General features: G+C 44.2%; 1 protein-coding gene across 1 annotated transcript in view; it reads left to right on the top strand.

Annotated features, from left to right (window-relative positions):
- The first annotated feature begins 435 nt into the window (after positions 1-435).
- GSAP (gamma-secretase activating protein) overlaps positions 436-22842 on the top strand; it is a 48505-nt gene continuing 26098 nt past the window's right edge. Inside the window, exons 1-4 of the mRNA XM_075343485.1 lie at positions 436-457; positions 557-618; positions 9443-9538; positions 9957-10027. Of these exons, the coding sequence (XP_075199600.1) occupies positions 436-457; positions 557-618; positions 9443-9538; positions 9957-10027 (251 nt within the window). The remainder of the gene's footprint in view (positions 458-556; positions 619-9442; positions 9539-9956; positions 10028-22842) is intronic.

Raw genomic sequence — 22842 nt, 5'->3', positions numbered from 1 at the left:
AAAAAGCGTATACACCTCTCTTTGTTCCGGAAGTCGCTATCCCGGAACTCGTGTGAGGCTGTGACTTCACATGAGCTCCACGCCCAATCACCTTGGGTTTTCAGCCATCGGGCCTTTTGAGCTCCTCTGTTTCGTTTTGCCACGCCACTGTCCATTGCTTTGTACCAACACCTTTAGTGTCTGATAATCTTGCCTTCCGTGTTAAATTTAGCATTTATGTGATCAAGAAATTCTTTGTGGTCTTCTCCAGCAACAAAGTCCAAGATCATTTCTTGGAATTACAGGGTTTCTTTTTGCAATTCTTCACAGCTGTAGTTTTGATTGACACCATTGATTTTTCCATTTAATGTACTGGAAAAAAGTAAAAATGATTCCAACTTGTTTTACATAAAAAAAAGGGCTTTATACGGTTATGAAGTTGGACAAAAAAAGGGTATGACTCATGAGAGAAGGGGAGGTAAGAATGAAAGTGCAAAAACTGAAAATCGTTCCGTCGAAAGTAGCTATAGCTAGTCAGAAAACTCCTTTATATTTATACATGACTTTGTTATTACAGATGGAAGAACTGTGCCGCTAAATCAAGAAGAGGACTATCTACAGAAAGATTTAATGGGACTGGTATGAATTTAGATGTAGTCACTTGTAAATTGTACTGGCTACCAATTTGTATAATTACACAGAATTATCACATTCTGTAAATCTATATTTGTTAAATGAATATTTAATTCAAAACCTCACTATACCGGAGTAGAGTTGTCGTGTGTAGAAAAACTTTCTGAAATGCACACTAGATGTCACTCACCTCACGTTATAATTTTGCAGAGTTGAACCAGAGTGGCCATTGATGCGTGCAGTAGAGAAAAGAAAGTTTATTATTTATTGGCTTAATAAGGTTTAATGCAAATTTTCATAAAACAAACAAGTTACAAAAAGAAACCAAAAACGATCACCTTATCACCAGGGTGCCAGATGCTCTGCATCTCAGTGGTTCATCTATACAAGCAGCAGATACTGAAGTCACTTGAAAAACTACTGCAAGTCATTGTAAAACGAGTGAAGTTCTTCTTCCTTCCAGTATTTTTTTTTTCTTAGTCGCACAGTACTGCCTTGCACAGCACCATAGGATCAATTGTGTGTGGAAGACTTAATTTCATTTTGGAAACTTATTATCCACATTTGTATCTTTTAACAGCTGATTGATCATTTCACAACACCCAACTAAACTCTACACAGGAAAAAGCACATTTACCTACAATGTGCAAAACATGCGTAACACTTCTGGCTGTACTAAATGTGATTCCTCCTGCCATGTTAAGAAGGACTGATTATTACTATTATTATTGTTGTTGTTGTTGTTGTTATTATTATATGATATTTCTCAACTAGTGATGGGTGGACACGGACTGTAAAAGTCCGGATCCGTGCGAGCTCAAAAGTTCCTGAGCCCAGAGTTCTCAGGGAACTCCAGGTAACGATCTGGATCCGACAACTCTGGTAATTTTAAGAGCAAACAAACCCCAAAATACCCAGTTCCGACTTAATCCACAATAGGTCTCACAATTATTCCAGCTCTGCTCACGAGGGCACAGAACATGATCCAACACTTCGCTTTGGGCTTCAAGCAGACGCTGAGCATCAGCGATGAGCGGTGATGTCAGTCTGTTCATCTGCGGTCATAGCTGGAGGTTCCCACAGTATCCCAGGAGGTCACAATCTGTGGTGACTGAAACTCACCTCTAACCATTTTTTGCAATCCACGGAGTTTGGCTGTTCAAAGCTACAATCGCTGTTATCAGCCAATTAGCTATTTCTATAGGGAAAATACATGCTATTTAAAACACTATGAGTACACTGTGTCTCTAAAATAGCCTGCAGTGGCAGTAATAGTAGTAGAGGAGTGTGCTGATCGCATGGTTATGAGATTATAGCAGATTGACTTCCCTGCTACTCGCAGAATGGAGATGATTTTCATTGCATGACATATTGTATCGATGTAAATGTGGTGGTAGCTTTGGAGGTCATAATCTGTGGCGATCCATACTCCCCTCCTATCATTTTGCAATCCACAGAGTTTGGCTGTTCAAAGCTACAATCGCTGTTATCAGCCAATTAGCTATCTTTATAGGGAAAATACATGCTATTTAAAAACACTATCTACAAAGTGCGACAAATGCAAATTTATATATAATTAAATGACTGATTATTCTGAGTCACTGTCATTTGGTGCAAGGCGATAAGATTGTGGTAGAGGTAAAAAGAAAAATCTCTGGTCGTTTGCAGAACGGTGATGTTTTTTGGCATGATACTCTGCACTGATCAAACTGCGGCTGTAGCTGTGGAGGTTACAATTTATGTTGATTGAAAAACTTCTATTCAACCATTTAGTAATCCACATAACGTGGCCATTCAGGCTGCAATCGCGGTTTTTCAGCTAATTGGTTATCCCTATATAAGATAGCATACGCTATTTAAGCATTACTCACACATTGTGGCAAATGTACATCCATGTATCAATCTAAGGCTGTTAACAGGATACCCATTCACAATCTAGCATAGTATAAACGATATGTATATTCATGGCTAAAATTTCTACCTTTTGTATTTGAAGGAGTCTTATGAAATTATAATATATATTATTCATTATTTGAAAATTATCCAATACTTCTAATCAAGCGCTATCGTCCTACACATCTTTGTGTGTCAACATCATGTAACACTGCATTTTTTAACGTGTTCTGTATATGTTTGGTAAAAAAACTTTTTCACCTTTTTTGTACTTAATCATAATAATGAAAAAATAAATAAAAAAAATTTCTTCGGCGCTCCATTGGGAGACCCAGACGATTGGGTGTATAGCTACTGCCTCCGGAGGCCACACAAAGCATTACACTAAAAAGTGTAAGGCCCCTCCCCTTCTGGCTATACACCCCCAGTGGGATCACTGGCTCACCAGTTTTCTGCTTTGTGCGAAGGAGGTCAGACATCCACGCATAGCTCCACTGTTTAGTCAGCAGTAGCTGCTGACTATGTCGGATGGAAGAAAAGTGGGCCCATATAGGGCCCCCAGCATGCTCCCTTCTTACCCCACTTGTGGTCTGTAAGGTTGAGGTACCTATTGCTGGTACGGAGGCTGGAGCCCACATGCTGCTTTCCTTCCCCATCCCCCTGATGGGGCTCTGGGTGAAGTGGGATCTTACCGGTCTCCAGGCACTGAGACCGGGCTCCATCCACAGACCCAGAGAACCTGCTGGATTTGGAGCTGAGTATCCTCAGGGACAGGGCCATGCGACATTAAGGTACTCTGTGTCCCCGGGCAAGCGCGCACACACACACCAGCATTGCTGGGAGTGCTAGTGCGCCGGGGACAACAGCGCAGAGCGCTTGTGCTATTATTCACTGCAGCTTTGCTGAGTGAATTTATGTATTGGAAACGGCCGCGCCGGCCGCTGCTGGGTGTTTTACACTGTGGCGCGGCTGGGACTTGTGGTGCGCCGGGGACTTCCGCGCCGGCCGTGCACATAGGACGGCCGCGCTTATTACTCGAGTCCCCGGCTTTGCGGCCTAGTTTTCCTTTCGTTCCCGCCCCCAGCCCTGCCAGTCAGGGAAGGGGCGGGACGCTGTACAGTAAGTCAGCGCAGGGAGCTGGAGTCTGCTTTGCATTCTCCAGCCCCCTTCACTAGACTCAGTGGGACGCCGGGTTCCCGCTCTTGTCTCGGGCACGCCCTCGGCCCGCCCCTCTTCTCTGGACGCCGGCAGCCATTCCGGCACGCAGAGCGGGAAAACGGAGACAAGCGCTGAGCTAGTAGTCACAGGAGGCGCCACACACCTGCTTTTGTGCGGGCGGTAAGCGGCAGCTGCAGTGCTGACCCACTAATGCCGAAGTGTCCTGCTGTACTTTTTGTAAAGTCGCTATTCAGGATGCAGGCCTAGAAACACCAGCTAATAAGCAGCGGTGCTAAAGCACAGACTATACATGGCACTGTAATGGCTATTCTTGGCTGTCTACCCGCCTAGATGGCTAGCCAGCGGCAGCAAACAGCAAGGGTGCTAAGACACAAGCTTTCAAGGCTGCTGGAATTGCATGTGCTGCAGTGTTTATTTTCATGTTTGTATGCTATACATTCACTGTATGTCGCTATTCTTGGCTAATGCTCCTGGATAACTTGACAACAGCAGCAGAAAAGCAAGGGTGCCAAGGCACAAGCTTTCAATACTGCTTGGATTGCATGTGCTGCAGTGTTTATCTTCATGCTTGTATGCTATACATTCGCTGTATGTAGCTATTCTTCGCTAATGCTCCTGAATAACTAGACAACAGCAGCAGAAAAGCAAAGGTGCCAAGGCACAAGCTTTCTAGGCTGCTTGTACTACATGTGCTGAAGTGTTTATTTGTACTTCATGATTGTATGCATTCACTGTAAGGTCGCTATTCTTAGCTAATGCTCCTAGATGGCTAGACAACAACAGCAAAAAAGCAGGGGTGCCAAGGCACAGGCTTTCTATGCTGCTTGTACTGCATGTGATACGGTTCCAGGGCCCCCAGTATCTGCAATTGCTCAACCGGGGTCTCCGCTACAGGTAGCCAAAAGACCACCTGTGATCCCTGTCCATGGACAGGGATGGAGTTGCAGTTTCCGCTGCTTTATTGTCTGTAATTATGACTAATATCTTACAGACTTTGCAGTCCAGATAGACCTTGGCCAAGGTTGATTCAATGCCCCTGGCCACCCTGATTGGGAATAAATCAGGGTTCCAGGGGGGTCCCATGCATCCCAGGGTGCAGGCTCTGACACGGACGACAGTCCCAGACGGCCTAAGCGAGCTCCATGGGAATGGCCCTCGACTTTATCACTGGTCAGGGTCACCACAGGGGTACTCTCTGTATCATGAGGCAGACGTAGCGGTGCACGACTCTGATCTTGAGACCGCTCTCAATCCGGATGCACCGGATGGTGACGCTATAGTGAATAATCTTATAGCGTCCATCAATTGAAAGTTGGGTATTTCCCCCTCAACTCCTCCAGGGGAGGGGTCAGCTTCACAGCAGGATAAATCCCTCTTTCAGTATCTCAAGTGTATATTGAGTATTTTTCTGGCGCTGACTTCAGAGAAGCAGTTCAGAAACACCACGCTTACCAGATAAGCGTTTTCTCCAAACGTTTTAACGATACACGTTATCCCTTTCACCTGACGTGGTGAAGCGCTAGACCCAGGGTCCAAAGGTGGATCCCCCAATCCCCAGGCTTGCGGCTAGATCCATAGTTGCAGTGAAGATGGGACTTCACTTAAAGATACCATTGACAGACAGATGGACCTCTGATTGAAGTCTGTCTGTGAAGCTGTCAGCGTGTCGGTTGCTCCGGCATTCGCAGCCGTATGGGCACTCTTACCTATTTCAGCGGCGCCTTCGCAGCTGGTCTTGAGCACATGTACATCTGTGCCGCAGGTGGTGTCCTTAACCTCGCAATGTCTGCATTGAGACTTACCCTAGTTATGCTGTCCTGGAGGGACAGTCTAGGTTGGTCCTTCCCAGGCTCGGGCAGGTCCCAATTGTCCTCGCCCAAAAGGGCTCAAAAGGCTCAGAGGGGCTCAGATTCCGGCCGGGCTCAATCACGCCCAAGGAAGGCAGCAGGAGGAACCGCTACCAAGGCGGTCTCCTCATGACTGTCAGCTCTCTCTTTCCGCATCCGCGGTTGGTGGCAGAATCTCCCGCTTGGGGACATTTAACTGCCACAGGTCACAGACCGGTGGGTGAGAGACATTTTGTCTCACGTGTACAGGATAGAACTCTGTTCTCGTCCTCCGACGCGATTCTTCATTCTCCCCCCCTCCCCCCACCGAGCCGTCGCTCCTCTGCAGGCAGAAGAAGTGGTAATCACTGTTCCTCTTCAGGAACAAGACACGGTTTTTTCCTCCAATCTGATTGGGGTGCCAAAAAAGGGGTGGCTCTTTCCGTTCCGTTCTGGACCTAACACTGCTCACCAAGCACGTGAAGGCCAGGCGGTTCCGGATGTAACCCTCCGCTCCGTCATTGCCTCAATGTCGCAAGGAGATTTCCTAGCATCAATAGACATCAGGATGCCTATCTCCACGTGCCGATTGCTCCAGAGCACCAGCGTGTGCTACGTTTTCGTCATTGAAGACGAGTATCTTCAGTGCGTAGCCCTGCCCTTCAGTCTGGCGACAGCCCTACGGGTTTTCACCAAGTTCAGGGCAGCAGTGGGAGCAGTCCTGCACTCTCAGGGTCACTCTGTGATCCTTACTGGGACGATCCACTTGTCAAGGCACCCTCTCCAGAGGCATGCCAACGCAGCCTGAACGTGGCGCTGGAGACTCTCCAGAGTTTCGGGTGGATCATCAACTTTTCAAGGTTACATCGGGCACCGACCCAATCGCCGACATATCTGAGCATTGAGTTTCACACTCTCTCAGCGGTAGTGAACCTTCCGCTGGACAAGCAGCGTTCACTACAGACGGGGGTGCAGTCTCTCCTTCAAGGCCAGTCACACCCCTTAAGACGTCTCATGCAGAGGCAGTCACTTTCGCGCAGTTTCATCTGCGTCCACTTCAATGGGACATGCTTTGCCAATGGGTTGAGGGGTCGACGTCCCTAGACAGGAACGTTTCCCTTCTCAGACGGTCATGGAGTCCGTCCTTCAGATCAATGTTTTGGAAATCTGGGCAGTGTATCTTGCCCTGCAAGCCTTTCAGCAGTGGCTGGAAGGAAAACAGATCCGAATTCAGTCGGACAATTCCACAGCGGTGGCAGACATCGCCCACCAAGGCGGAACACGCATCGCCAAGCCTACCTGGCAATCCGGCGGATTCTGATGTGGGTGGGGGACAGAGCATCCACCATATCCGCAGTTCACATCCCGGGCGTAGGAAATTGGGAAGCAGACTTCCTCAGTCGCCTGGGTATGGACGCAGGGGAATGGCCTCTGCACCCAGAATGGTGTCAGGAAATCTGTAGCCGCTGGGGGATGCCGGACGTCGACCTAATGGCGTCTCGACACAACAACAAGGTCCCGATTTTCACGGCGCGGTCTCATGAGCAAAGAGCTCTGGCGGCAGGCGCCTTAGTTCAGGATTGGTCGCAGTTCCAGCTACCCTATGTGTTTCCACCTCTGGCACTGTTGCCCAGAGTGCTACGCAAGCTTAGCTCCGCTTGCCGCCGCGCCATCCTCGTAGTCCCAGACTGGCCGAGGAGGTCGTGGTTCCCGGATCTGTGGCATCTCACGGTCGGCCAACCGTGGGCACCCTCAGACCGGCCAGACTTACTGTCCCAAGGGCCGTTTTTTCCACTGAATTCTACGACCCTGATCATGACTGTGTGGCCATCGAGCCCGGGATCCTAGCGTCTTCAGGATTGTCTCAAGTCGTCATTGCCACCATGAGACGGGCTAGGAAGCTGACGTCTGCCACGATCTACCACAAGACGTGGAAGATATTCTTCTCTTAGCGCTCTGCTCAGGGAGTGTCTCCCTGGACATTTGCATTGCCTACCTTTCCTTCCTTCCTGCAATCTAGTTTGGGAAATGGTTTGTCGCTCGGCTCCCTTAACGGACGAGTCCCAGCGCTGTCTGTATTCTTTCAGAATCGCATAGTACGTCTTCCTCAGGTACGCACGTTCCTGCAGGGGGTTGGTCGCATTCTCCCTCCGTACAAGAGGCCGTTAGACCCATGGGATCTGCACAGGGTACTTATGGCTCTCCAGGAGCCGCCCTTGGGGCCTCTGAGGGATGTTTTTTTTTTTTCACTTTCTCGACTGTCACAGAAAGTGGCTTTTTTAGTAACGGTCACGTCTCTTCAGAGAGTGTCCGAGCTAGCAGCGCGGTCATCCAAAGCTCCTTTCCTGGTGTTTCACCAAGACAAGGTAGTGCTGCGCCTGATTACGGGGTTTCTCCCTAAGGTGGTATCCCCCTTTCATCTTAATCAGGATATCTCCTTACCTTCCTTTTGTCCTCATCCAGTTCTTCGATATGAATTGGATTTGCATTTGTTGGATCTGATGAGAGAGCTCAGAATCTACTTTTCCCGCACGGCGCCCCTGCGCCGCTCGGATGCACTCTTTATACTTGTCGCTGGTCAGCGCAAAGGGTCGCAGGCTTCCAAAGCCACCCTGGCTCGATGGATCAAGGAACCAATTCTTGAAGCCTACCGTTCTGCTGTGCTTCCGGTTCCATCAGGGCTGTAGGCCCATTCTACCAGAGCCGTGGGTGCGTCCTGGGCATTACGACACCAGGCTACGGCTCAACAGGTGTGCCAGGCAGCTACCTGGTCGAGTCTGCACACTGTCACCAAACATTATCAGGTGCATACCTATGCTTCGGCGGACGCCAGCCTAGGTAGAAGAGTCCTGCAGGCGGCAGTTGCCTCCCCGTAGGGGAGGGCTGTCTTTGCAGCTCTAACATGAGGTATTTCTTTACCCACCCAGGGACAGCTTTTGGACGTCCCAATCGTCTGGGTCTCCCAATGGAGCGCCGAAGAAGAAGGGAATTTTGTTACTTACCGTAAATTCCTTTTCTTCTAGCTCCTATTGGGAGACCCAGCACCCGCCCTGTTGTCCTTCGGGATTTTTGGGTTGGTTTTTCGGGTCCACATGTTGTTCATGTTGAATGGTTTTCAGTTCTCCGAGGTTACTTCGGAGTGAATTTGTTTAAACCAGTTATTGGCTTTCCTCCTTCTTGCTTTGGCACTAAAACTGGTGAGCCAGTGATGCCACTGGGGGTGTATAGCCAGAAGGGGAGGGGCCTTACACTTTTTAGTGTAATGCTTTGTGTGGCCTCCGGAGGCAGTAGCTATACACCCAATCGTCTGGGTCTCCCAATAGGAGCTAGAAGAAAAGGAATTTACGGTAAGTAACAAAATTCCCTTCTTTAAATGTGAAATTACTCCTAGTCTCTTGTTTAAATTTGAACGCAGGTAACTGACCTTAGTAAACTTGGTGATCTCACCTCAGCTGAGGTCACTGAGTTCACAGACCTGCATCTTCTGGCAGAAAACTGCAGTTTTCTGCCAGGGTGTGCAAATTTGATGCTGAAATTGCACCAGATTACAACACCAAATTTGCACCTCCTGGCAGAAACTGCATCAAAACAGTTTTTGTTAATTTTTTCTGCAAAGAAATGCAGATTTGGTGCTAAAATTTATACACCATATTCCTGCACCAAATCTGTATCTCCTGGAAAAAAATGCATCATAACACATGTGGTTTTTTTCCAGGAGATGCAGGAATATGGTGTATAAATTTTAGCACCATATCTGCATCTTTTTGCAAACAAATTAACAAAAACTGTTTTGATGCTGTTTCAGTACAGTTTTCTGCCAGGAGGTGCAAATTTGGTGCTGAAATGTGGTGCAGACAATTTTTATATGCAGCTTGTATATAGTGTGGGCACTTAGAAGTGTCATTCATAATTGCCTTCTGTTTCTTCTGCAGATGATGGTGAAATTAAAAGATCATTTATCACAACATTTACATCATGTTGCAAAGAACAAGATTAACAAAATTGTATTGGATTTTCTCTGCAAGCAGGTAATTGGCCTTATAATATTTATGTACGTAAGTAACAAATCAACATGTATTTCTTGCTGTTTTCCATAATTAAATTACATTAAATTGCTTAATTCACTTATCTGATCTGTAGGTGGAGAGCAACAGTTATACAGTCTGGTGTTATAACGTCTCGCATTTCTATAGATCTGGTACATTTTCTCAAAAGAAATAAATCTTCGATCCGACCTTTCTTCTTTTGTCCAGCTGTACATCAATGATTGATATTTAATTATTTAATCATTAATTGTTTAAAAACATTGACCTTGTGAATTCAATTTTATTTTTCTCAAAACTGTTATAATGGCAAAAAATATATAATTTGTCTCCATCTGAATTATCATTGAAGACTTTCCTATAGTATGTGATATGAATGATCTTTTCTGCTTTATCTCCGCAGCTGGATTTGGTGTGCCAGATTTTGGAGGTTGTTTGGAGAAAGTATGGTCTTGATCATAGTGTTTTATGTCTGTAAGTACAAATATATTATTCACTTATTATTATTATTAATAAATATTTTTCTTGCTTAATTGTATCAATTTATAAAATGTAATTATGTTTCCATATTCTACATCATGTTTTCTTATCCTATATTACATAAACTACATTATATATTGCATTATTACTGATAATGTACTTTCTATTTCTTCCACAGTTAATTTATATTGGTTCTGATGATATTTAAGGGGTCTAATGTTAGAGATACACATGTATCTGGGTAAAGACATTATCACATTTTTTAACTTTTTTTTTTCTTCTATATTTCCATAAATTGTACAATATATTATGTTATTTTATGTATTTTTTTTATGCCTTTTAGCAGTGGCATAACCTGAAGCTTGTGGGACCCAATGCAAAATCTCCAACAGGGCCCTCAACTACTGAATGTGTTTAATATTAATAGTCTTTTTATATTGGCCAAAGAGAGCTGGTCCCGGGTGCGATTGCAACCCCTGCACCTATTATAACTACAACCCTGTAATTAGTATTATTAATTTTGGTATGAATTATAAGGATTTAAATAGGTTGTCAATTACCGTACTAGAACAACCATGATGTTGTGATGTCATGTAATGCCAGTGTCTAATCAGCGACTGCTTCTGTGTTCCCACCTTTGAAATAAACGAGCAATCAACAGGAAGTGCGCACTGCGGCTGTACTCCGTACCCGTTGATTTGACTCGTTTAGCCCAAACATGGGGCAACAGAAGTCGGTGCTGATTGGATGCAGGGCTCGTGTGACATCACAACATCAAGTGGGCTCCGGGAACTATAACTGCGCACCACTGGAACAGCGTCAGTACTGGAGAAGAGTATAGGCTTTTTTATTTTATTTGGGGGAAACGTGGATCGGAAGGGGTTTTCATAATAGTGGACAACACCTTTTTAATACTGGAGTTGTATTTATACATATGCTGCTGCATGACAATTGGATGTGGCAGTTTTACATCTACCTAACATAACTATTTGTTATTACAAAGTTTCCCCATCTAGGGCACATTATCTAATGTGTATCCACTGAACATATTGACCGTTGCCTAATCCATCCATAGCCCTTCAGTATGCATACATTTCTCTGCACCCTAATTCTCTGCCAGCGCTTGTTTCTTTATTTCGTGTTTCACTTTATGATCATATGAGAAAAATGCAGTTATGTGACTCTGACGTCACACACTGCACTGATGGGCAGTCCTGGCTGATTTTGGTGGTATGGCTCACTTGACTTACCAAAAAGAGACAGCTCTTTTGGATTCTAAATGGATGCCTATTAAATATGTGGTTAAAATAGGTGAATATAAATACCCATTTAAAATTATATTACCATAGCTGAATCCCGTGACGCAACTGAAACCCTGCCTATTTCCAGTCAGTCAGTGAATATTCTGCATGGGCAGGGTTTTGTTTGGGTGGGCAAGGTTTCAGTCGCCAAACACTGCTATTTTACACCCAGTGAAAGCCATTCAGAGCATTTTCTTGCTCTTGCTGGGGTGCCAGCTCCCATTATTCCCATTAGGGAGCCATCTCTTTGTCTTGGATTAGTCTTTAATAACCCATCAGTAGTTGTCATTATGTGCGGCTGTGTACAGCTCGACAAGATGCAGACCTATTAGACATTACTAATATAAGGTTGGCCACCCGCTAGAATGATGTCACCCCAGACCAAGGCTGACACCGAAACGTGCGTTGGGCGCCATTCCAGTGGTATAACACAAGTACAGTGGTGCTTCGCTTAACGAGTAACCCACTTTTTTTTTTTTTTTTTTAATCCGATAAATTTTTATTTTTCACCAAGTATACAAAACATGTTTATATTTTCAGCAATAACAAGCAGAACTATAAAATTTCCCCCCGCAACATCCCCTCCCCCCTCAGCGTACATATTATCCATATCAATATCAAAGATCTTACATTTTAACCCTTCAATAGCATATATTGGAATGTATAGAACTATCTATCTCTGCCCCTAGTCCAACATCTCCCAACTCTAATATTTATCCATATTGCAACCACGAATTCAACAATCTATCAAAAAGTGCAAGTTGTTTCCTTTTCCCATATATGCTTCTCTCCATTCGAACAATATGATTAACATATGCAACAAATTCCCCTCTAGTCGGTGGGTCCCCTTCCATTCAGTGTTTGGCAATTACTTTCCTTGCCGCATACAGCAGTCTGGCTATCACTATTTTAAAATTGTTGTCTACTCTAATTTCTTCCACGTAACCTAAAAGACATACCAGGGGTTGTCTGGGAAGTTTACATCTATAAGCTCCTTCTATTCTATTAAGAACAGTTATCCAAAAGGGTGCCAACCTGGGGCACGTCCACATCATGTGGAAAATGCCGGCACCTTCTCAATTACATCTAGGACAGTCGGAGTTACTCCTCAATCCCATTTTACACATAATTAGCGGGGATCTATACGCCCTATGCACCACGAAGAGGTGGGATAATCTTGCTGGTTCACTCGTTGATAATTTCGGTATGTATGCTAAAACACTATCCCATACCTCATCAGTGATCCCATATATCTATGCCTCCCATTTAGTCCTAGTGTTTACAAGGTGATCAAGCAAATATGTATGCAGTAGGTCCCTATATATAGTAGATATGATTCCTCTTGTGGGTCCACTACTACACACATATTTCAGTACTAGGTCTGCCTGTACCAGCAATGATTGCTTAACCCCCTGAGCCACCACTGCATGTGCCAACCGTTTGTACTGGTACCACCCAAGTGGGAATATCCCAAACTCATCTTGTATTTGTGTAAACGATTTCAGATGTCCCTGGCTAAGAATTTGTCCCATATACCATATACCTCTTACGTGCCAATGCCTTAATTTTGCCTATCTTGTATATCTCAGAGCAGTTTTCATTGTCCCACAATGGAGAGAATTCAGTTATTGCTGTAATCCCTCTTATTTGCTTGATCTTCCTCCAGATTCTATTCATCAGGCTAAGTGTGGGGCTCGTTTTTCCTATTCTCCCAAATGATCCGTCCTCCAGTCCGAACACAAATGGTTTCCGATGCAGAACATGCCCTAACAGTCTGGATGCTGGGTCTACCACCCCCAAATCTGCCCATCCCCTAAAATGTTGACTCTGAGCTGCCAGATAATATATTCCCGGATTTGGTAGTGCTAGCCCCCCCTCATCCTTCGGTAACGAGTAACCCAGTTAACGAGAATTTCGCTTAACAAGCAAAGCTTTCTGTAAATTTGTAACCCGGTTTACGAGAAAGCTTTGCTGTGCGAGCAAAATCCTCACCTCACACACTTTCGGTTCTGTCCATCCACCGCGCTCTGACCCGCACTTGCAGTCCACACAAACACACGCACGCACACATATAAAGTATTATGCTCACCTTACCTTCCGTTCCACCGCTGGTCTCGTGGTTCTTGTAGTTCCCGGGTACATCGCGACGTGCTCGAGGCGAACTACACGTACCATGAGGCCGGCGGTGGAACAGAAGGTAAGGTGAGCATATAATGTGTACCTATCATTTCATCGCCGGCCTCTTGGGTCCTGTAGTTCGCCGCTCCGCTCCACTTCAGGCTGTGTATCGGCATCCATAGCGACAAAGCAGGAACTTCCTGGTTCCTGAGGCAGTGCGCTGGCCAATCAGAGGCAAGCGGCTCTGCCTTTGACGTCAGCGCTCTGGCAGGAAGTTCCTCCCTCGTGGTTATGGTAACCCAATACACGGCCCGCACCGGAGAACAGCAAGTCCCAGGAGACCGGCGATGGAACGGAAGATAAGGTGAGCACATGTGCGTGTGCGTTCGTGCTTGTGTGTTTGTATGTGTTTGTGTGAGTTTGTGCATGTGTGGAATGATAGAATAGGGGACCAGGATGGGACATTTAACAAGTTGTGGAACGAATTGTCAGCATTGCAATGATTTCCTATGGGAAATCTTGCTCTGCAGAACGAGTAACTTGATTAACAAGCACAGTCCCAGAACGGATTGTTCTCGTTAAGAAAGGTTCCACTGTATATGATAATCCTCAATGGTGTATTGTTATGATATCTTTTCTTTTATTTTTACATCCTATTACTTGTTTCTGACTTTAAATGCCCTGTGTACACTTTCTATAAATATAATTTCATCTGCAATGTATGATGTTTAGTTGATCAATATTATATACCATATATTGTATGCATACTTTACGGTATTTAGTACTATGCAGAAACTTAACCATTGAACTAGCTTGTAATGCAGTTATATTTCTTACCCTCTCCTGCTCGAATATATGTCCGTTTGTCCTGCGGAGCCTTTTTTTTTTTTTTTTTTTTTTTTTTTTTTTTTTATAAACCTTCCTCATCTATTTTAATGAGGTTAAATATATATCTCACAGATGTCATAATTTAATGTGGGTTTAGGGCCATGTAATCTTTCTTTTCAAATATTGTTTGGAACATGGTTTACCCATTATTTTTGTCTTCAATTACGTATCTCCTTATTGATTTTATGTTACATTCTAATTTTGATAGTGAGGTATTGTTTTCTCTCCATTTTATTTTTAACTTGAACAAAGGACCAGCACTCCAAATCTTCTGGAATTTTTTAGAATTTATTCCACAAAAATTCCAAAAAGATGTGGCGTGCCGGTCCTTTGTTCAAGTTACAGTGCCTTGCGAAAGTATTCAGCTCCCTTGAATTTTTCAACCTTTTCCCACATTTCAGGCTTCAAAAATAAAAATGTTCAGGTTATGGTGAAGAATCAACAAGTGGGACACAATTGTGAAGTTGAACGAAATTTATTGCTTATTTTAAACTTTTTTAAAAATAAAAAACTGAAAATTGGGGCATGCAATACTACTCGTCCCCTTTTAAGTTAATACTTTGTAGTGCCACCTTTTGCTGAGATTACAGCTGCAAGTCGCTTGGGGTATGTCTCTCTGTTTTGCACATCGAGAGACTGAAATTCTTGCCAATTCTTCCTTTGCAAATAGCTTGAGCTGAGTGAGGTTGGATGGAGAGCGTTTGTGAACAGCAGTTTTCAGCTCTTTCCACAGATTCTCAATTGGATTCAGGTCTGGACTTTGACTTCGCCATTCTAACACCTGGATACGTTTATTTGTGAACCATTCCATTGTAGAATTTGCTTCGTTTGTGATCATTGTATTGTTGGAAGACAAATCTCCATCCCAGTCTCAGGTCTTTTGCAGACTTCAACAGGTCTTCTTCAAGAATGGTCCTGTATTTGGCTCCATCCATCTTCCCATCAATTTTATATTTAATAGATTTTTATTGATTTTCAAATTATTAAAATACAGAAAGAAAAACACTGAAGAGATTTGATTAGTCACTTACGCAATGAGAATCAGTATATCACTTTGGTAGGAATTTGATTCAGTACACTGTTAACATTCTGACAAGGTGTATCACCTGAATTGTCAGTAATAGCAAATCCCCAAATCAGGGAGAGATATAAATAATAAGAAATATCTTGTATATTCAGGCATGTATACAGGTAAGTTACCAATTTTGGTCTCCCAACATGGAGAACTCTTAATCCTAAAACAAAAAAAGAAGAACATTTGAAGTAGGGAAAGAAGAGGAGTAAACTATAAAGTAAGAGGAAATGAGGAGAAGAAGAAGAAACACGGAGCATTGCACTTTGTCAGGATTTGCCAATATAGAGAAGAGGATAAGAACGCCTCCCAGTGAAACCAAGTCTTGGAAACTATGTCTCTTTCTTGTTGGGAGCACGCGATCAGCGACTCCATACGGTAAATTGCAGCCACCTCCGCAAACCACTCCTCCAAGGACGGGGGATCCAGCGACCTCCAGTGTCTGGGGATTACTGTTTTCGCAGCCTCTATTAGGTGTTTGAGCAATGATTTTTTATACTTGGATTTGGACATGGGGAACATGTATAGCAGGATTGCTTCTGGGGATGGCGGAACTAAGACTCCCGTTACTTCCAAAATAGTCTTGAGAACTCCTTTCCAAAAGGCGCTCAGGGTCGGGCACGACCACCATATGTGTGACATTGTTCCCACCTCTGCTCCGCAACGCCAGCATATATCCGGAACCCCTGGAAACTATTTATTTAATGTGATTGGAACCCTATACCACCTTGATATGATCTTATAACTTGTCTCTTGTGATTTTAGATGCTATAACTGATTTATGTGAGAGGGAAAAACATTTATCCCATTGGGTTTTCGTGAAGGTTTTCTGTAATTCTGATTCCCAAGCTTTACAAAATGGGGGCAGAGAGAGGAGGTCTTTTTCAAAGAGCACTTTGTAGATGACCGAGGTCGTGTGTGGAATAATAGATTTGGAAGGCAGAGAGATTCAAATGTTGACAAGGGGCGTATTAGTGTTCCTTTCTCAGGGATTGACGCAAAAAAGTGTTGGAGCTTGATTGTATTCAAATTCGTGGCGTGGATTGGGAGGAATGTCACCTAGGATCGTGTTGATTGGTAACAGTACCCCGTTAGGAGCAACGTGGCATAGTCGTAGAGGACGGGTTTTGGGGCAGCCCAAAAACGTCGAAGCGGTACATCCCGGGCCAAACTTCGGGTTTCCTGAAATGGGGAACATAGGGCCGTTTCCATCCAGCAACTCTTTTTTCATATAGGGGCCACTCAGGGTTTTCAGAGTGTTATCTGTTGTGTAGGATATGTCTGGGCTATTTAGGGGAGGGGATGGGCGCAGCCACGGCAGGGCTCCAACCGGGGTCGGACACATATCCGTCGCCATGCGAACCCATAATTTCGACGCATGGTTATGGATTAAGTCCAGTACACGGGCGTGTGCGACAGCTAAGTAATAACGACGACAATCCGGCAGGCCTGCCCCGCCCGCCTCTTTTGGGCGGATTAGGGTTTCCCAGCGGATTCTCGGATGTTTAGAGGCCCATACAAAGCACCTAAATTGGCGTTGTAGTCCGACCCAGAACGCAGCAGGAATGTAGGAAGGGATTGTGTGCAAAAGGTACAATAGCCTGGGAAGAATTGTCATTTTCAATATATTGATGCGCCCAAACCATGAGAAACATGTTCGTTCCCATGTGGCTAAGTTATTCTCCAGTCTTGAAAGGAATGGCTGAAAGTTCAGAGAGAACAATCTGGAGAGATCCGAGGGTAGACGAATGCCTAAGTAAGTAATGACATTGTCTGGTGGCCACTTGAATGGGTAATGTGTCTTTAGGTTGTTTACCAACTCACTAGAGAGGGATACATTAAGGGCCTCGGATTTGTCCATATTGATCTTGAAGTTGGACCAGCCACCAAATCTCTCCAGGAGGTCTAACAAGTTAGGCAGAGAGGTCGATGGGTTGGTTATGTAGATTAATAAATCGTCCGCGAATGCAGAACATTTGTATTCCTTTCCGGCTACTTTAATTCCCCGAATTTCTGGATTATTACGGATGGCTGCTAGGAGATGTTCCATAATTAGTATGTATAGTAACGGGGAGAGTAGGCAGCCTTGCCGCGTACCATTGTGGATGGTGAACGGGTCTGACAGTGAACCATTAATTTTTAGAGTAGCTTCTGGGGATTTGTACAATGAGAGAATTTTAGCAAGGAGTGTGGGGCCGATACCGACATGTGCGAGAGTTTGAGATAGAGATGACCATGAGATTCTATCGAAGGCCTTCTCTGCATCAAGGGATAGGATCATCATTGGAATTTTATGGGTCTTTGCGTGATGTATAATGTCTATAGATTTCAGGGTATTGTCCCGCGCCTCCCTGCCCGGAACAAAGCCCACCTGGTCAGGGTGGATCAGAGAGGGAAGCAATGGGTTTAGCCTGTTTGCTATCAGCTTTGCAAAGATTTTTAAATCGATATTCAATAGAGAAATTGGGCGGTAGCTCCCACAAACATGTGGGTCTTTCCCCGATTTAGGGAGCACGGTGACATTCGCAGCTGTGGATTGGGGGGGGAATGGGGAGGAGTCAGAGATGGAATTGAATGCTATCCGCATCAATGGGAATAGAAGGTCCGCTAATGTTTTGTAGAATTTCCCTGTAAATCCGTCTGGGCCTGGACTTTTGTTGCCAGGTAAATGTTTTATTACCTCCAGCAGTTCTGAGTGTTCAAAAGGGGTTTCTAGTTCGGTTATCAACTCTGGTCTCAAAGAGCTAAAAGGGGATGTGATGTTGTGTGTTGTTCCCTCCGGGGTGGGTAGGTTGTATAATTTTGAGTAATATGATCGGAAAGAATTCGATATCTCCGCTGTTGTATGGACCATGACATCATTGGGCCCTTTGATACTGGAAATGAAACTCTGGAGGCATTGTGAGCGCAGGGCTCTGGCCAACATCCTACCGGGTTTGTTACCAAATTCATAGAAACGACTACGTCCTACTTGGAGGTAACGCTTGTAAGACTCATCTAGTAATTTTTTAACTTCCAATCTAGCTTTAAGTAAATCTCTCAGCGTTTCCGTCGAGAGCGCATTTTTATGGGCTAGCTCCAGATTGGTAACGGTTTGAAGTGCGGAACTAAGGACTTGGGCTTTGGCCTTTTTTAGTCGTGAGCCATGTTTAATAAGGACCCCCCTCAGAACACATTTGAGGGCCTCCCATTTAAAGATAGGGGCAGTCGTGTCGGATGAGTGATCAGAAAGGAAGTGTTTTATGGAGTCATGGATATCTGACAAACACACAGGGTCAGAGAGTAGACTTTCATTTAGGCGCCAAGGGCGTGTCATTTTGGAAAGGGAAGGAATCTGTAATGAACAGTAAACTGGGGCATGGTCAGACCACAAAATGTTACCGATGGATGTAGAGCACACCCATGGGAGAGCAGCATGTTGGACCATTATATAGTCAATCCGACTATATGAGTCGTGCGGCGTGGAATAAAAGGTGTAATCTCTGACCGTGGGGTGCTGTAGTCTCCAGACATCCTGTAATTGCAACCCGAAGAGGGCCTTTTTTAATGTGTTTAATGGCTCTATATGAAATGTGTGATTTTTTTCTTTGAATTGTCTAGAACCGGATCCAGGGTAAGGTTGAGGTCTGTACACAGAATCATTGTGCCCTGTATCAAAGGGGATGAGATGTCCACCAAGTTTGATATAAAAGTGGCCTGGTCTTGGTTAGGGGCATATACATTTAGTAAGGTTATTGCTTGGCCTTCGATTGTCAAAGATAGAATAATATATCTGGCCTCTCTATCCTTCGTACAGCTGACAATTTGGTGGGGTAGGGATTTGTAGATAGCAATGGCCACCCGTTTAGATTTGTTACTAGGATTATTGGCAAAGTGCCAACTAGTATAGTGTTTATGTTTGATGTTGGGGGCATGATTTTCTTTAAAATGTTTTTTTTGAAAACAAATTATCTGTACCTTCTGCCGATGGAAGTGTTGTAGGATTTGCGCCCGTTTCTCCGGAGTGTTCAAGCCTTTGGCGTTGAAAGAGGCTATTCTTAATTCTGTCATTCAGACTGGGAGGAGTTTAGGATATGGTAACTGGAGTGGTTCGTGCAATGCCGTGAGGGGAAACAAAGATAGAAAGATTTAAAGTATGTAGCGTTAATCAAGAAACAGTACGTTTAGAATCAGAGGTATAGCCTCTGTGCAAAAAAAACTAGAAAGATACTTGTCAGATGTATGCATGCCTTGAGCAGCCGTTCGAGGGTGACTATGTCTGCACTCGATGCAAGCATGTTGCGTGTTTGGAAGCCAAGGTAACTGATCTAAATAAGCAGCTTGCAACACTAAGGGGCATTGCAAACCTGGAGAGGAGTTTAGAGCTCACTGAGCTTTCTCTGGCTGGGGCCAGTGATATGGAGGAGGGTGGAAGTGGGGAAGATCAGGACCCAGAGGTAGGTAGCTGGGTAACAGTTAGAAGAAGAGGTAGGGGGAAAAGTGTCAGGGAGCCTAGTCCAGACCTGGCACAACCTAGTAAATATGCCTGTTGGCTGATATTAGGAATGAAGGGCCTGGACTAGGGTCACTACAGCAGGATGTTGCTCCTAGCAACCAGGAAAACAACTGCTGTAGGAAGAAGGGAAATAGGAGTGCAGCAAAGCCCAGACAGATGTTGGTGGTAGGGGACTCTATAATTAGGCGGACAGACAGGGTCATCTGTCGCCGAGACCGTGAATGCCGAACAGTGTGTTGTCTGCCGGGTGCTCGGGTTCGGCATATTGTGGATCGGATAGACAGATTGCTGGGTGGGGCTGGGGAAAACCCAGCGGTCATGGTGCACATTGGTACTAATGACAAAGTTAGAGGCAGGTGGAAGGTCCTTAAAAATGATTACAGGGAACTAGGAGAGAAGCTGAAGTCCAGGACCTCCAAGGTGGTGTTTTCAGAAATACTACCGGTGCCACGAGCGTCACTAGAAAGACAGCGGGAGCTTAGGGAGATAAATATGTGGCTTAGAAATTGGTGCAGGAAGGAAGGGTTCGGGTTCATGGAGAACTGGGCCGACTTCTCAGTCGGCTACAGGCTCTACGGTAGGGACGGGCTGCACCTCAATGGGGAAGGTGCAGCTGTGCTGGGGGAGAAAATGGTCAGACGGATGGAGGAGCTTTTAAACTAGGATCGGGGGGGAGGGAGGGTAGTGGAGCAAATAAGGGGATAGAGCAGATAGAGACAGGGAGACGGTAGGGGTCAATGAAGGATTAGGGGGGGATGGGACATGCAAGGAACGTAGGGAGGCTAGGAGTAATAAAGGTGTTAATAGGATTAAATGTCTACTGGCAAATGCAAGAAGTCTTGCAAACAAAATGAATGAATTGGAGACTCTTATGTCAACCATGGATTATGATGTGGTGGGCATTACGGAAACCTGGCTGGATGAAAGCCATGACTGGGTGACAAACATACAGGGTTATAGTACATTTAGGAAGGACAGGAAAGGCCAAAAAGGTGGTGGGGTGTGTATATTTATCAAATCTAACCTAAAACCTGTGTTGTATGATGACATTGAGGGGAACAGCAACAATGTAGAGTCAGTATGGGTAAATGTACATGGGGAGGGGAATAATGGAAAAATGCTAATTGGAGTTTGCTATAAGCCTCCTAACATACCTGAACAAATAGAGGGTGAAATGCTGGAACAAATTGAAAAGGCAGCTAATAATAATAATCGGGTTCTTATTATGGGGGATTTCAACTATCCAGACATTCAGTGGGACATAGAATCTTCTGGTTCTGCTAAAAGCTGTAAGTTCTTATCTACCATTCAAGACCATTTCCTCTCTCAGATGGTAGGTGAACCGACCAGGGGAGATAATTTGCTAGATCTGGTCCTGTCAAATAGACCGGATACAATTTCAGATCTACAGGTCCGGGAGCACTTGGGCACCAGCGATCATAATATGGTAAGCTTCAACATAATATTCAATAGAACATTTCAAAGGGGGAATGCTAAAACCTGGAATTTTAGGAAAGCTGATTTCAACAAATTAAGGGAAGAGCTTAAATGTGTAGATTGGGACAAAGTCATGGTAACTGGGGATACCGAACATAAATGGGGTAAGTTTAAGGATATACTACTAGAGTCCTGTAAAAAACGTATACCCTCTGGTAATAAAACGTCCCGGAATAAAAAGAAACCACTATGGATAAATAAGACTGTACAGAGTATAATAAAACAAAAACAAAGGGCATTTAAAATCTTAAAGGCTGAGAATACAGAAATAGCATTGCAGGAGTATAAAGATATCAATAGGAAATGTAAAAAAGAAATCAAACAAGCAAAATTAGCTACTGAAACAAAAATCGCCAATGACATTAAAATAAATCCCAAAATCTTTTATAAATACATTAATGCCAAAAGGAAAACAAAGGATAGTATCGGCCCCTTAAAATATAATAACAAGTTAGTTATAGAGGACAAACAAAAGACTGAGATATTAAATAGGCATTTCTCATCTGTATTCACCAAGGAACTGACTGTACCAGGGATCATTCAACAAGTGAAAAATCAAAGTCCACCACCCGATATAATTAATTTAACACAAGATGAAGTACGCCTACGTCTGAGTAAATTAAACATTGACAAATCCCCAGGGCCAGATGGCATTCATCCACGAATATTGAGGGAATTGAGCTCCGTAATCGACAGACCGCTGTATCTCATCTTTTTAGACTCACTTGTAACAGGGTTGGTGCCTCAGGATTGGAGGATTGCTGATGTGGTACCGATATTTAAGAAAGGTAAGAGGGTAGATCCAGGCAACTACCGTCCAGTAAGCCTGACATCAGTAGTATGCAAAGTTTTTGAGGGCATTTTAAGGGATGACATGCAAAAATATATTGCAGAAAATAATATGATAACTGACAAACAGCATGGATTCATGAAGGATAAGTCGTGTCTAACCAACCTGTTGGGGTTCTATGAGGGGGTAAGTTCAAACCTGGATATTGGTAATGCAGCTGATGTGATTTATTTGGACTTTGCAAAGGCATTTGATACTGTACCACATAATAGCCTTATACTAAAGCTCCAGAAGCAAGGACTAGGGGACACAATATGCAACTGGGTAAGGAATTGGCTAAAAGATAGGAAACAAAGAGTAGTCATAAATGGTACATTCTCTAAATGGGCCATAGTCAGCAGTGGGGTGCCGCAGGGATCTGTGCTTGGACCGATTCTTTTTACTCTCTTTATTAATGACCTTGTGGATGGGATTGATAGTACAGTGTCAGTCTTTGCCGATGACACCAAACTATGTAGGATATTAAAAACTGACCTGGATAGTACAATATTACAAAAAGATCTGGATAAGATGTCAGAATGGGCAGATACTTGGCAAATGAGATTTAATGTTGATAAATGTAAAGTAATGCACCTAGGACGGAGTAAT

Source organism: Anomaloglossus baeobatrachus, chromosome 4 (assembly GCF_048569485.1).
Source record: "Anomaloglossus baeobatrachus isolate aAnoBae1 chromosome 4, aAnoBae1.hap1, whole genome shotgun sequence".
Classification (NCBI taxonomy): Eukaryota; Metazoa; Chordata; class Amphibia; order Anura; family Aromobatidae; genus Anomaloglossus; species Anomaloglossus baeobatrachus.
The sequence above is the reverse complement of the archived record's forward strand: the minus strand, read 5'-3'. Positions and strand labels throughout refer to the sequence as shown.